General features: G+C 41.9%; 1 protein-coding gene across 1 annotated transcript in view; it reads left to right on the top strand.

The window, feature by feature from the left end:
- LOC120880940 (cytochrome b5) overlaps window positions 1–12,059 on the top strand; it is a 35,174-nt gene extending 23,115 nt beyond the window's left edge. The window contains exons 2-5 of the mRNA XM_040264358.1: window positions 2,698–2,826; window positions 4,946–4,975; window positions 8,457–8,491; window positions 10,394–12,059. Of these exons, the coding sequence (XP_040120292.1) occupies window positions 2,698–2,826; window positions 4,946–4,975; window positions 8,457–8,491; window positions 10,394–10,475 (276 nt within the window). The 3' untranslated portion in view covers window positions 10,476–12,059. The remainder of the gene's footprint in view (window positions 1–2,697; window positions 2,827–4,945; window positions 4,976–8,456; window positions 8,492–10,393) is intronic.
- Window positions 12,060–14,258: the final 2,199 nt, after the last annotated feature.

Genomic DNA, 14,258 nt, shown 5'->3' with positions numbered 1-14,258 from the left:
TTTGGAGCCCCCCAAAATAAGGTCTGACACTGTTTCCACTGTTTCCCCATCTATTTCCCATGAAGTGATGGGACCAGATGCCATGATCTTCGTTTTCTGAATGTTGAGCTTTAGACCAACTTTTTCACTCTCCAGTTTCACTTTCATCAAGAGGCTTTTTAGTTCCTCTTCACTTTCTGCCATAAGGATGGTGTCATCTGCATATCTGAGGTTATTGATATTTCTCCCAGCAATATGGATTCCAGCTTGTGTTTCTTCCAGTCCAGCGTTTCTCATGATGTACTCTGCATAGAAGTTAAATAAGCAGGGTGACAATATACACCCTTGATGTACTCCTTTTCCTATTTGGAACCAGTCTGTTGTTCCATGTCCAGTTCTAACTGTTGCTTCCTGACCTGCATATAGGTTTCTCAAGAGGCAGGTCAGGTGGTCTGGTATTCCCATCTCTTTCGGAACTTTCCACAGTTGATTGTGATCCACACAGTCCAAGGCTTTGGCATAGTCAAGAAAGCAGAAATAGATGTTTTTCTGGAACTCTCTTGCTTTTTCGATGATCCAGCAGTTGTTGGCAATTTGATCTCTGGTTCCTCTGCCTTTTCTAAAACCAGCTTGAACATCTGGAGGTTCACGGTTCACGAGTTCACGGTTCACGTATTTTGAAGCCTGGCTTGGAGAATTTCGAGCATTACTTTACTAGCGTGTGAGATGAGTGCAATTGCTGTGCCCAAGACTAAAAAGACTGTTTGAGGATTAACAAACTGTGTTTGTTACTGTCACAACCTTGGACTTGCATGAGGAAGCTTCAGGTTGGCTTTCAGACTGAACTAGCTTGTACCTCCAGGGCAGTTTCCCACATCTGAATAGATTCCTGTGTCCCAGTGGAAGCCTTAAATAAGTGTGGAAATGCATACAAGATGTAATGTTGTCATTTAAAAAGTCATATTAAGGAAAGATAGTCAATGACATTGCAAAGTATTGAACAAAAATGCTGGATAATATTTACTGGTTATATTAACATGTACGTTAACACTTATTTTTCAAAAATTATATGAGATGAGTACACTATTTTCCCAAGTTCACATAGTAACGCTAGGCAGTGCTGTCTCTGTATATATTATAGTCTCCTTTTTTATCTAACAAAACTGTATGCCTTAGGTATGATCAAGATCTTCTTTTAAAAATTATTCATACATATATGTATATGTCTGGAGGAGGGCATGGCAACCCACTCCAGTATTCTTGCCTTGGAGAATCCCATGGACAGAGGAACCTGGCGGCCTACAGTCCATGGCATTGCACAGAGTTGGACACGACTGAATCGGCTTAGCATGCGTACATGCACCTGTATATGTATATCCAGTCTTCTCTAGATGCTGAGATTATGGGTGATTTAGGTGATTTTTATTTTCTTTCTTGTGCTTTCCAGTATTTCTATACTGTAGATGGATAGGTTTTACGAGTAGTAGAGAAAAAATTAAGTAAATTTCTTTAGCACTAGATACGTCTAAATGGTAGGAGACATAGATTTCACAGTAACTGTCCGCCTTCTGCAGTCTTTGTGCCTCTGTGCCGTCCGTTAGTGGGAGAGATGAACAGCCTATAGTCAGTCAGGTATGGGAGAACGCTCTTGTTCTGTAACTGGGCACTCGTGGGTGATTGGCTCAGGGCAGGGTGAATTTGATCTAAGTTTTTTCCCCCTGCAGAAGTGTTTAGGATGACGTGAGCAAGCACCTCCTTTTCTTTGTCTGCGAGCCCTCTTCCCCAGCCCGAGAGTCTCTGGACGTCTCCAGCTGTGTCCGTGACCAGCTGCCCCTGCCAGTCCTGGGTCCTTGCATGGCGGCCGTCCTGGGTTGCACCAGTTAAAGCAGCTGGGCTGCTGAGATTCCACAGGAGGCTCTTTCCGCCCTGCGCCCTGTAGAACTGGGCTCTCTCTTCTTTGCCTCTGTTGTTCCCTGTCAGTCACATGTTCCCATGGCACCTCCTTGAGCAGGTCTCTCCTACACGTTTGCATTGCTTTTTCTTCCTTCTAGAAAGTGAGTTTGTCCAGAGGCAGGGGATCTGTTTGATTGGACGTTGCTGTACTTGCCAGGCACAGAGCACTTTTCAGAGATGAATTGTCTTGGATGTAGTAAGTCCATGCTTAGATGAAGTAAGTCAAAGTTGAAGGTATATGAATAAGTTGAAAACAGATTGGCTAAATATTGAGAGTCTGCCTGCAATACAGGAGACCTGGGTTCGATTCCTGGGTTGGGAAGATACCCAGGAGTAGGAAATGGCAACCCACGCCAGTATTCTTACCTGTAGAAAGCCGTGGACAGAAGAACCCGGCGGGCTACAGTCCACAGGGTCACAAAGAGTCAGACACAACTGAGCAACTAAAACTTTCACTTTTGAAGATTGAGAAGAGTTTTATGGCAAAGCAAAGGGGACATTCTCGAAGGATACAAATGTGTACATAATGCTTTGGTTGCCATATGAATAACTGTGAAATGAACATCTTACTGTTGGAGAAAGTTTTTCTGTACTTTCAAGTAGGAAATTGAATACAAAGGAATTGTTTCATTTAGGAACAAGTTACACTCCCACACTGACACCTATGATGGCCAGAATAGCCTTTTTGGTTAAGTAAACCAGCCACTTCTTTTAACTTATTTGCCTGGAGAAAAATATTCATTTTTGTCTCTCTTCTTCAAATAGCATCCTGGTGGGGAGGAAGTCTTAAGGGAACAAGCTGGAGGTGATGCTACTGAAAACTTTGAGGATGTTGGACACTCTACAGATGCTCGAGAATTGTCCAAAACATTTATCATTGGGGAGCTGCACCCGGTAAGTACCTTTTGGTGGGGGGAGGGGGCTTGTTTCTCTTTCAGGCTATGGTTTGACCTTATTCAAACCTTTAGACTTGCATATTATAAAATGTAACAAGGAATAAAGCAAAAAGCAGTTCCTCCTGACTTTAGAACACCATTTCATCCAAAAGTAAACTGACCAGAAATTTCTTTGGACTCCCTGGTCACATTTTTCTTGAGCACTCGGAACCCTCTCATCCAGGGTCATGTCCTGGTGATGATGTATCCCAGACTCTGAAGTCCCCCTGAGCAGCAGATTTTAGAAGGTGGGGTGTTGGCCCAGAGTAGTGTTATTTTTATTTTTTTCTTTTTTGACCAAAATACCTTTCTTAAGAAGCTTGCTTCTTTTTTTCTTTCTTTCTTTTATCTATTTAAACAAAAATTTTAATAAATAAAAGTTTTAAAAATAAAATAATGAAAAATTAAAATTAAAATTTGAAAAATAAATATATAAAAAGAAACTCCTTTCTACTTTTGTTAGTTTGAGGATATTTTAATTTTAAAATGTGATTTAGAAATTTTTTAAAAGATCAGTTGTTAAATGAATAAACCCCGCCTTCTGTAAAACCCACACACAGTCCTCATCCTTTTCACTCTACCTGAGACCTTTGAGAACATCTCCCTTGGTGCTAGTCCATGGACTGACTTTGGGAAAACAGAGGCTTATTTCAGCTTTTCTATAAACCTAGGGGTGAAATAGGAGTTGAGGCCCTTGTGCAGCATTTTGAAATGTGCATGTGTGACTGCGCTTATATGAGCCAATGTTGCCAGGAACTTTGGAGTTGTGCAGACCTGGAGTGTGGAGCAGGCGGGCGGGGACCCCGCACCTCCGAGAGGGCAGGGATCTCCCCTCTGAGCCGGTGCCTGCCTGTCTCCTCCCCCGTCTCTGGACACGGTACCATTGGCCCACCTGAAGGGATGGAGGTGCTGCTAGAAGTGGGCCCCAACGAGGAAATAACATAGCAAAAAGCCTCGACCCCAGTGAGCACACCGAGAAACCCTATAAAAACACCCCGTGAGAATGTGTGTTGTATCTGGTTGCTGCTTCTCGTAATGGCCGCTGTTGAAGGAAGGTTGAAGCAGGCTCTCTGGGGAGGGCCTGGAGCTGTCTTAGAGAGGTTTCCATTGAGAGGGGAGGTGGGGTTTTGGGTGGTAGGAGATGGTGCTTTGAGAAAGGCAGCTTCATTTCCCAGAAAAGTTTATTCACCCACATGTTTTTATCTTTATCTTCATATTTTACCAAAGTGATATAGTTTTATGGTAATTGGAGAGGCCTGCCCTTTAAATGTTCCCTCCTGTCCTTATTCTTTCCCTTCCAAAGCTTCTGGGGTTGGAGCAGGTGAGTTTTCAGTCTCCCTTTTGGACTGCTGAAATTCTGTGGTGCTTGAAGTCTCACCTGCATGTTTGCCTCACCTGTGATCAGCTTTTGTTGTTGAGTTGCTAAGTGATGTTCAACCCTTTGCGACCCTGTGGACTTGCAGCCCGCCAGGCTCCTCTGTCCATGGGATTTCCAGGCAGGAATACTGGGCTGTAATTTCCTTCTCAGGGCGTCTTCCCGACCCAGGGATCAAATCTTCCATCTCCTGCGTTGGCAGGTGGGTTCTTTACCACTGAGCCAATCACCCTTTTAATGCACTTTATTTTAGATGGAAGTTTGAGTAGATTATGACCCTACAATTGAGAGACTGCAGGAATTCACTGAGTATACCTCACAGATTCCACACCCATACACATATATACACACACCTGAAAGGGAGTTTCAGAGGACAGAAAGGAAAAATCTAATTAAATCTCAGCTGTTCCCTGAATTACAGATCAGAATCTGAGTCTAATAAATGTATATACAGATCAGCATATAAATATGACTACCACAAATGCTGTTTTAAATTTTGGAACTCTAGATCACAGTATGTCTCAGCACTTTAAATTGTTGCAGGAGGATGGATCAAACTGGGTATTTAATAACTTAGGTTGAACCTAAAATGCTAATTATTGAATAGCAGTTTTTAAAATGTCAGTAGAAGTGAACACTTCAGAAATGGTAGTTTTGTAGATGTTTTTCCTTTCATAATGGGCTTTATTTTTTTTTATTGCAGGATGACAGATCAAAGATAACCAAGCCTTCGGTACGTGTGACCATCTCTGATATCTCAGTGGCTACATTATCTTCGCTGTATTTCATACCTGTCAAACTGGAGGGCAAAGGTCATTTACTTACCTGAGACCAGCACAGGTCTTTCTAAGTTAGATGAATATGTACCCTGTTGGCTCAGCAAAATTTTTTGTCTGTTTAGATCCATCAGTGTATTTTATTAGGATAGCTTTATGTTCTCCTCATAAGATTGTCAATACTTAAAATAACATTTCCATCATTATCAGCAGATGACTTTTGAAGGGCTACTTCTACTTTTTATTTACATAAGTAGCATTGTGCTTCTGAACTGAAACATTTGACAAAAGTCTTCTTTTCAGAGAACTTAAAATCTCAGTAGAGTCTTCATACTTAAACCTTTAAGGTGTCTGTCAATGTCTTCTTCATCTCCACATCTCTGGGACATAGTAGGTGTTCAATAAATATTTATTGGTTGAATTTAATGCTAATTAAATAACTTTTTGATGCATTTTTCCTTAGGAAAGGAAAATAATTCTAGTAATGTTCATTTTATGCCCAGGTTTACCCGCCCTTCTCTCTGAACTGATCAGCTCATTTGTATGACCTAGTACCTTCTTTGAGGCTCCCTTTTGGACTGCTGAAATTCCGTGGTGCTTGAAGTCTTTTGCTTTTTCTTCAGAGTCTGTCAGGGAAGAAGTGTAATTTCTCCTGTTAGGTGTTCAGTATATTATCTTGGCGCATATTATCCAGCTATAGTAAAATGAGGATTTGATCATGCTCATCACCTGAACTTAGAACTGATATAGATCCAACCATGTCCTGAACCACGATTCCTGCCAGCAGAAAGCACCAGTCCGAGCTAAGGTCTCCCACACGATTGCTTTACTCCCGAGAGACACACTCTTTGCTCCTCTGGAACATACATGGCTTTGCTTGCTGCAGAGCAGAACTGGGGGAGTACGGGGCTGGAACTTGCTGATTTTCGAGGCAGAAGCAAACACATGGACACTTCCCTAGATTTATCTTTCTTGTGCTTATAGCTTACTGGAAGAAGGGAGCTCTTTGTTGTGTCTGTATAACTATCCATCTGTTTCCAGGCTGATAAACATACACTGTGGTCTGAATTTTTGAAATGCTTCCTGCTTAAACTGTTTGAATTGTGAAATAAGATGCACCAAAGAGTATTAGCTTGAATCCACAAGAGGGAAACAGATTGAGTTGCCAAGTTAAGGTATTTGTGTTAATAAATACAGAGACAATGCAGTTTTAAGTGAGCAAATCCAGATCTATCAATTTGACATGGAGGATATCAGTAATGGCAGTACCTACTGATAGGTTTCTGTGGTTGCCATCTTAAAAACTTCGCTACATAACTGAGTTGATTGATTCTCAAGGTATCATAGGGGAGCTCCTGGACCTACCAGAGAAAGTGTAAAGAATGAAACTCAACCTTGTTCCAAGCTTTGACTTTGTTCAAGGTCACACACTGTGCAACCACTGCTAGCACCCGTTTAAGGCGTAGTGCTTGTGAGTCTCTCAAGCCTCTGTAGGCTCCGATCTTTGCATAAAAGGCATCACTCCATCAGCAGTATTTTCCGGGAAGCCTTCCAGTGAAGGAATGGGCTTAGTCAAATGAACTTATAAATGATTTACATGAGCTTTGCATGAGAGCTTATCACGTGTTGATTTCGTTGCTCACCTTTTCCTACCTGAAGCTGGACCCCTCACGTTCACTGTGGGAACAGGAGGAACAGCCTGTAATAAAGACTGCAGTCTTTCCCCCGTCTTCTGACAGATTTGTCAGTTCCATACCAAAACCCAACTGGGGCCCAATGCTAAGTGGTGATTCAAACTTGTCTTAACGCTGAAGCATCCCTGGGTTATTATCTAACAGATAATAAGCAATCAAAAAATGTGTATTGTCTTTTACAGTGCACCTCTTTAGAGGATCTTCGTTGTTGCTGGTGGTGACCACACCCTAGTAGTGCATTCCCCCCATGGTAGCATCAAAGGTGGAGGAAGGCAGGCCAGCGAGTTTCCATGCAGGGTTGTTAGCACGTTTGGTGCAATGCATGTGCTGGGCGTGACATAATAACCTCTGTTCACTGATTCAGGCTTAGCTTTCTAGTGTGCCAATAACACTTCACCTTAAATGGACTATTGCATTTGTTTCAGAACTGATTATGTCTTTGTATGTCTCTAATAGCTAAATATTTCCACATTGTCCAGTTACCTCTTATAATCCTTGTTCATTTTATTTGCCTATACAAAATGTGAAAACTAATCTTGCAGTAGTTATGAATACTTTTGTAGTCTCTGAGATTTAATGTTGCTTCAAAAGATAATGACTGTGAAGTGTTCTATTTGAATGACTGTGTTTTTCCCTCCTCCTGTGTCAGGAATCTTAAAGGCCATGTCTCCAGGTGGGTGGGTGTCATAACTGCTTTGCCTGATTTTCCCCTGAAAGGTTTCTGCCTTTTTACAGGAATGTCTGTAATGCGCTTTGCTGTATATAGCATTGCCTCGCTGCAGATCACTGAACATTGCTAATGCTTTTTTATCTTGTGCCTTGGGAAACTACAGCTGCATTATTTCCATCTACTTTCCTGTGAGGCACTAATGCTTTGCTGGTGTGGAGCTTCAAGAGTGCTTCTTAACAACTTTTCAAGCCCCCAAAAGCTTACATCCTATTTGGCCTTGGTTACCCCATTGTCTGGGGCAGACTGTGTCTTCCCAGAGCCATCTGCAGCTCATTTTCATGGTATTGATAAGAAGAACCTCTCTCAGAAGGTGTTGGAAGGTAAACCAGGAGGCAGCTGTGAATGCCCCTGGCGTCTGAGGATTTCTTGGTGGGTGATGGTGTGATGTGAGGCCACCAGTTTTTGTTTTTTTCTAAAAAAAAATCTGCCAGAGTTAAAGAAGACTAGGAAAGGTGGTCCAGACTATTACAATTTAAATGCCACTTCTTTTTTTTTGTTTTTGTTTTTGTTTTTGTTTTGGTTGACACTTTTAAAAATATAATCTGGGTACACTTTTACTTCTATGAGATTTGATGAAATAACTGATGTTTTATTGAACATTTCATTACTGCTTTTGAAGAATGAAACTGGTCTCCTTAAAGATATGATACATTTTTTGTATGTATAAATGATACCTGTGTTCAGTTTCTACATTAAGCATTTAAATGTCTATCATGTACAGAATTAGGTAGCCTATTACTTTTTAATGTTTTCTTGCAAATTTTTGAGGTTATGTTTGTAAGTAATTTAAATAGAGACTCTTCTTAAAATTTTTTTCTTCAGAAAAAATGGTGAGTTTGGGTATATTAGTGACGATTATGATGTCATTTTCCCTTCAGACTTTTGTTTTTGAAGAATGCATTGAATAAGACTAATGGATTGAATAAACTGTTGTGATCTTGTTTTAAAGCAGGTTATAGTTAATTGAATGAACGTTCAGATGTTCCCTTTAACTTACTTTTTCTTGTGTTTCAGGAAAGTATTATTACTACCATTGATTCTGATTCCAGGTATGTGGGTAGTTTTCTTTAAAAATATGACTGATCAGAAGGCTCCTAGAAGCAGAGTTAGGCTGGAGGGTCTCTCCCCACACCCGAGGCATCTCTGTTGCTCGAGCTCCTGCCATGCTCCTCTCCGTGGACAGGTTGGGGTCCTCTCCACTTAGCATCCAGACTACCCAGGGCCTTCCTTCCTAAACTGTCAGATGGCTCAGACATTTCAGACAACCCCACATCTCACCCTGCTGCCACATCTACCTGGAGGAACAGAGCAAATGGTTCTCGCCACTGTGGGCTGTCTTGAGGCAAACATTCCATTTCCTTCCTCATTTGATATGTGGCCAGTTTCTTAAATTGTCATGATTATATCCCCCTAAGTATGGTTCAGTTTTCCCCTTATCCCTTTTCTAGTGTTTCCTGAAATTGAACCCAGTGATCCAAGTATAGCTTGAGTCACTTGTTCTAGGCACTTGATTTCTTCATATAGTTTAAGATCATATTGATAGCTCCCAGGTGGCTCAGTGGTAAAGAGTCTGCCTCCCAAAGCAGGAGATTCAGGTTTGATCCCTGGGTCGGTAAGATCCCCTGGAGTAGGGAATGGTAACCCACTGCAGTATTCTTGCCTGGGAAATCCCATGGACAGAGGAGTCTGGCGGGCTGTAGTCCACGGGGTTGCAGAGTCAGATGCGACCTAGCACATACAAGATCATCCTGACATTTTTGGCAGTTCTACCACCCTGACTTATGGACCGCCATCAGATACACTTTTTTGGACCCAATCTCGAAGCCACACACTTCTGCCTGTTATATTCTGCCCCAAGTTTGCTGCCCCCAGGCTGCTCATATTCTGGTACCCTGCCCGCAGTATTTCCTCTTGCTTTACCCTGAAATGTCCGTCTCCTCCTAAATGGAAACTGAAAACTTACCAAATTACACTCATAATCCTTTTGCAATTTAAATCTTGATTTCGAACTTGCTGTTTGTGAAGAGTATTAAAGGACAGGAAGTTTATGACAGAAACCGTCACGTGTGTGTCAGCTGTTACCTGCTCTTTCTCCAGATTCTAAAACCCATACATTGATTTCTGTTTTCTAAGAAATTATAAGTTCACATCTGTATTAATGATCTTTCCAGCCCTGCCCCTGATTAATCTGTCATTTATAGTTGATCAATGTATTGGGACTGAACAGTATATAAATTAGGAATTTTTGTGAATTCACAGCTATGGACTGCAGATGCAGTCATTTGGGTATGCTGTTTCTTAACACGTTAAACCTCCTGTGCACAAGTGGTGATTAGATTTTCTAACCAGAATCACAGAATGTTGAGCTGTGGTGCTGGTAGCAACCTTAGTAACTGTGTGCTTCACATCCCTTAGCTTTGCAGCTCGGGGCTCGTGATTTGCCCTTGGCTGTGGAGCCTACTGATGGCTTTCTTTAAATGAGAAACCTGCTCTTCTGCTTCGCAGTTCAGTGCCATTGTTAACTTATGGACGTACCTAGATCAATACCTGTTTACTTTTCTGAACCTGTGATATGAAACCCAGAATTGATGTCCTTTGAATAAGTCATTAGTCCTTGGTGGCATCTGTTGAGGGAGTGATTGATAGCTGTTTGTATAAATTCATAGAAATAGATCTAATTGGGACTGGGAGGGCATTCAGTTTCTTATAAGACTGGAAGGGTGGAGCAGTTGTCCTGGTATACCAGGACATGTGTTATACCAGGACGTGTGTTATACCAGGACGTGTGTTGTGCTCACTTCCCTTTTAGCAATTTAGAGTGAGCTTTTCATCCAGAAAGGTTAGAGGGGTAATAGAACACTCCTTGGTGACTGTTATGGTAAGGAGACGGAGCAGAGTTTTGAGTCTTCTGGGTGGAATATCACACAAGCATCATTGTTCTTTCTTTCCAGCTGGTGGACCAACTGGCTGATCCCGGCTATCTCAGCGCTGGTTGTAGCCCTGATGTATCACCTCTACACTTCGGAAAACTAAACACATTCTCAGAAGCCAATGGAAGAAAAGACTGCTTTGGTCCAGGGAGAAAGAAGCCACCACTCTTAACTTCGACTGACAAACCCTTCACCTGAAAATAATCTGAATACACCTATTTTCCTTTCCTCCTACATTCGACACAAAACAAACCAAAACTGTTCCATTCTTTCGACTACTGAACTTCTAGAGTGTGCCTTCTTATTCACCAACTTCGTTTTGCTGTTCCATCACTACATCATTTGCTTATTGTGGACATGATCTTTTAAAACATACCACCATGCTGAGCTGTCTGTTGGGTATATAACTGTCTTTAGTGTTTAGAATGTGATTACTTGGCGGTTGTTTAATGTGCTCATCTTTCAGACCCAGGTTGTCCGAGGTAAGGAGCGGTGTCCTTGGGTCGTTTCTTGTGCTGCTTCATCTCATTGAATGATCAGATTTTGCATGTTTCTAGTGTAGGGTTTTTTTTTTTTTTTTAGGAAGGCCCAGAAATAATAGCTTAAAGGTTTCTAATAACTGTTCTACAAAAAAACAGTAGAATAGATGATAAAAAGAGAAAGTGGCCTACAAGACCTAGAAAAGATACTCTATCTCGTCTTTGATTAAAAACACCAGCAATGTCAACAAGAAGCCTAAGAACCATGAGAGAACATTGCCGCTGTCCCATCTCTGAGCTTAAACAGTTTGCACAAAGATTCTGATTGCACAGAGATTCTCAGCTAAGTTTCTCAGGTTTTACAGACTCTCCAGAAGTGAAAACTGCTTTTCTTCCCCCATAAGGAAATCCTGATTTCCTAATCTGGGTTTATTTTTTAGGGGGTGGGGGGGCGGAATCTAATCAGCTTTTATAGAATATTTTCTTCTACTACATCAGAATACACATTTTTAAGCTCAGACGAAAGTTTGATTGAGGTAGACAACATTGTGGGTCACAATTCAAAGAGAAGAAATCCTACAAAGCATTTTCTCAGACTGCAAATCAATGAAGCTAGGCAGTAATGAAAAAAAAAAAAAAGCTGGAAATATTTGCAGGTGGAACAACACACTGCCAAATAACATGTGGGTCATAGAGGGCCCAGATAATTTTTAAAATGTCTTGAACTAGTGATTCACTAATTTGTACAAACACACACTTGAGATTATGGGACATTCGGAGTCTTGATTTTTGAAGAAATTTAGCTCTGGTGACAGGCCTCGGGGAACTCTGGTGTGACTGATTCAACCATCCCATTCTTGTTTATTCTCTACCCTGTGCTTTTTTTTCCCTCTCAAAAAAACTTGAGAGATGAATTTATAGACTCGAAGTACATCATAGTTAGCGATGATTGTCCATTGGCATGCTAGCTGACTGACGAGCCATGGCATTCATCAGAAATATCTAAAGCACATTAAGGCAGTTGTTTAAATTTCAGAGCATACGTAGATTTTTATAATCAATGACATGTACCACCCTCTGCCTCTTTTGTGACTGGAAGTTAGAGTGAATGTTGGAGGGCGGTGGGGGAGGTGTCTGTATCACGTGGGAAAATGCCTGGCAGAGGACTCCTTTGTTCAGATTTTAATAAACATATTCCTGGAACAAAACTCATGCCTCTCGTGATGGACTTGAAGAGCCCACCCTCCCTCTGCATGTTGGTACATCCACAGACAAGTCAGCAGGCTCTGCTGTAACGTGCCATCCTGACTGTCAAGAATAGGTCAGCTAAATAAAAATAACCGTGGACCTTCACCCTGTCTTTTGATGCTACCTATCAAGGGTTTCCATGTCGAGTTCCCCAGTTCTTCCTCTGGGATAGTGCAGCAGTTGGTTCACAGTTCTGGATGTGGTTTTGAGCATCATCATGAACGGTGTGTCTGGAAATAAACAGTATAACCAAAGCGATTGAGGCAGGACCCTCACCCTCACCCCCGGCCCCATAGCTGGTTCCTGTGAAGCTTGAAATGACCACCAAACTCACACTCCAGTGAATTATTTGTATGTCCCTCATCTGGATCTCTTAGAGAGAAGCTTGGTTTAAATTAGGATGAGGATGAGATGCTTGGCATGGGAAATTTGGGCAGAGTGACTGTGATTGCCGTATTTACAGTTAAAAGCCGTGTCCTGTCCATGTGCAGAATCTGAAGCTGGGTTGCCCCTGCCTCCAAACGGCTCTTTCTGCTCTGCCCTGGCTGCTGGGTCTTTACTGTCACCGTATCTGGAAGCCCAGTTTGGTTTGGCTCTGTATCAGGGAGGGGAACTCCGGGACTGGGGGTAGTCCACAGTCGCCCTTAGAGATCAAGGTCCACTCCTGTGCCACCAGCGTTAGCAAAGACAAGCTTTCATATCACCCCTGCCCTCTGTGAGCCTGATCACGGCCCTGGGAGGAGTGGGAATGGAAGAGAAGATGTGATGGTGGGCATCGGGCTGGACTTCGCCATCTGCTGTGGCCAGCTGCTGGAAGGGTGGGCAGACTGCAGGGAGGGCAACTGGAGACGAAGCTGTTTTATGCAGGAAGCCTGGCCTCAATCTCTAGAAACTGTAGAAAGCAATTCAAGGGATTCCCATGGTGACTGGAGGAGGGGCAGGGGGCTCACCTGGAGGCATGTTTTGTAATCAACAGTTGTTTGAGAATCTGAAAGATCTCGCAGTCATTCTCTAAATTCTAAAACATAAATCACAGTCTTAATTTGTTTTTTTGAAAGTCAAACAACCTTTCCATCAAGATAGAAAATGAATCCCAAGTTGTGGGTGGGAATGATGCATCTCTCAAGGAAAGTCCTAAAAAGTGGAGAAATGGGTAACCTTGCATTTTGCTTCTGTCTGCTGTTGCCTCATGCCAAGTATCTTCCTAGTTACTCCACTTTCCTAGTGAGGCTGATGATGCAAAGAACCCTTAAGTCAAGATAATCACCCCTGTGATCTTTGGAGGCAGAATTTCTTAAATAAAGGTTAGCTGTTAAGGAGGGTGAATGGGCAGCAGGTCTTTCTGATCCCATGGTCATTCTCTGCACTTGATGGTAATTGGCTTTTCCAACTAAAGTTGGCTCAAGGATTCAGGTTGGCGGTGAAACAGTTATACTTCTGGGGTAGGGCTGTGAGTGGACTGTACCATTCCCTTAAAGAAGAAAGAAACAAGTGAGAAAAAAAATTTTTTTTACAGTTTCGTTTGTTTTTTATTTGTTACTGCAAAAGTGCTAAAATTAATGGTGAATGCATGCTTGCATTTATCTATAGGTTCAATACGTAGACAATAAAAATTTTCAGTCAAGGGGAAGTACAATTAATTTTTTTTTTTACTTTACAATATTGTATTGGTTTTGCCATACATCAACATGAATCTGCCATGGGTGTACCCATGTTCCCCATCCTGAACCCACCTCCCACCTCCCTCCCCATACCATCCCTCTGGGTCATCCCAGTGCACCAACCCCAAGGATGCTTGGAGACAAAATTTTAAAACACTTATTTATATTTATTTATTTGGCTGCAACAAATCTTAGTTGGAGTTTTTGGGATATAGTTCCCTGACCAGGGATTGAACCCAGGCCCCCTGTATTGGGAGCTCAGGGTCCTAGCCACTGGACCACCAGAGAAGTCCCAAGTGAAACAAATTTGCTTATATCTGCAGCTAACATCCTCCAAAAAAAGGATACAAAAGGCACAACTGCAAAAATTGTTTACCTTCAATCCAAATAATTTAAGAAACCATTAAAATGACATTTTAGATAAGAAAATTCTATTTGTTTTGATACTCTTAGAGCCATGGAGGAATTCTGGTAATAACTGAACAATTAGAAAAGTTC

Source organism: Oryx dammah, unplaced genomic scaffold (genome assembly GCF_014754425.2).
Source record: "Oryx dammah isolate SB20612 unplaced genomic scaffold, SCBI_Odam_1.1 HiC_scaffold_22, whole genome shotgun sequence".
NCBI lineage: Eukaryota > Metazoa > Chordata > Mammalia > Artiodactyla > Bovidae > Oryx > Oryx dammah.
The sequence above is the reverse complement of the archived record's forward strand: the minus strand, read 5'-3'. Positions and strand labels throughout refer to the sequence as shown.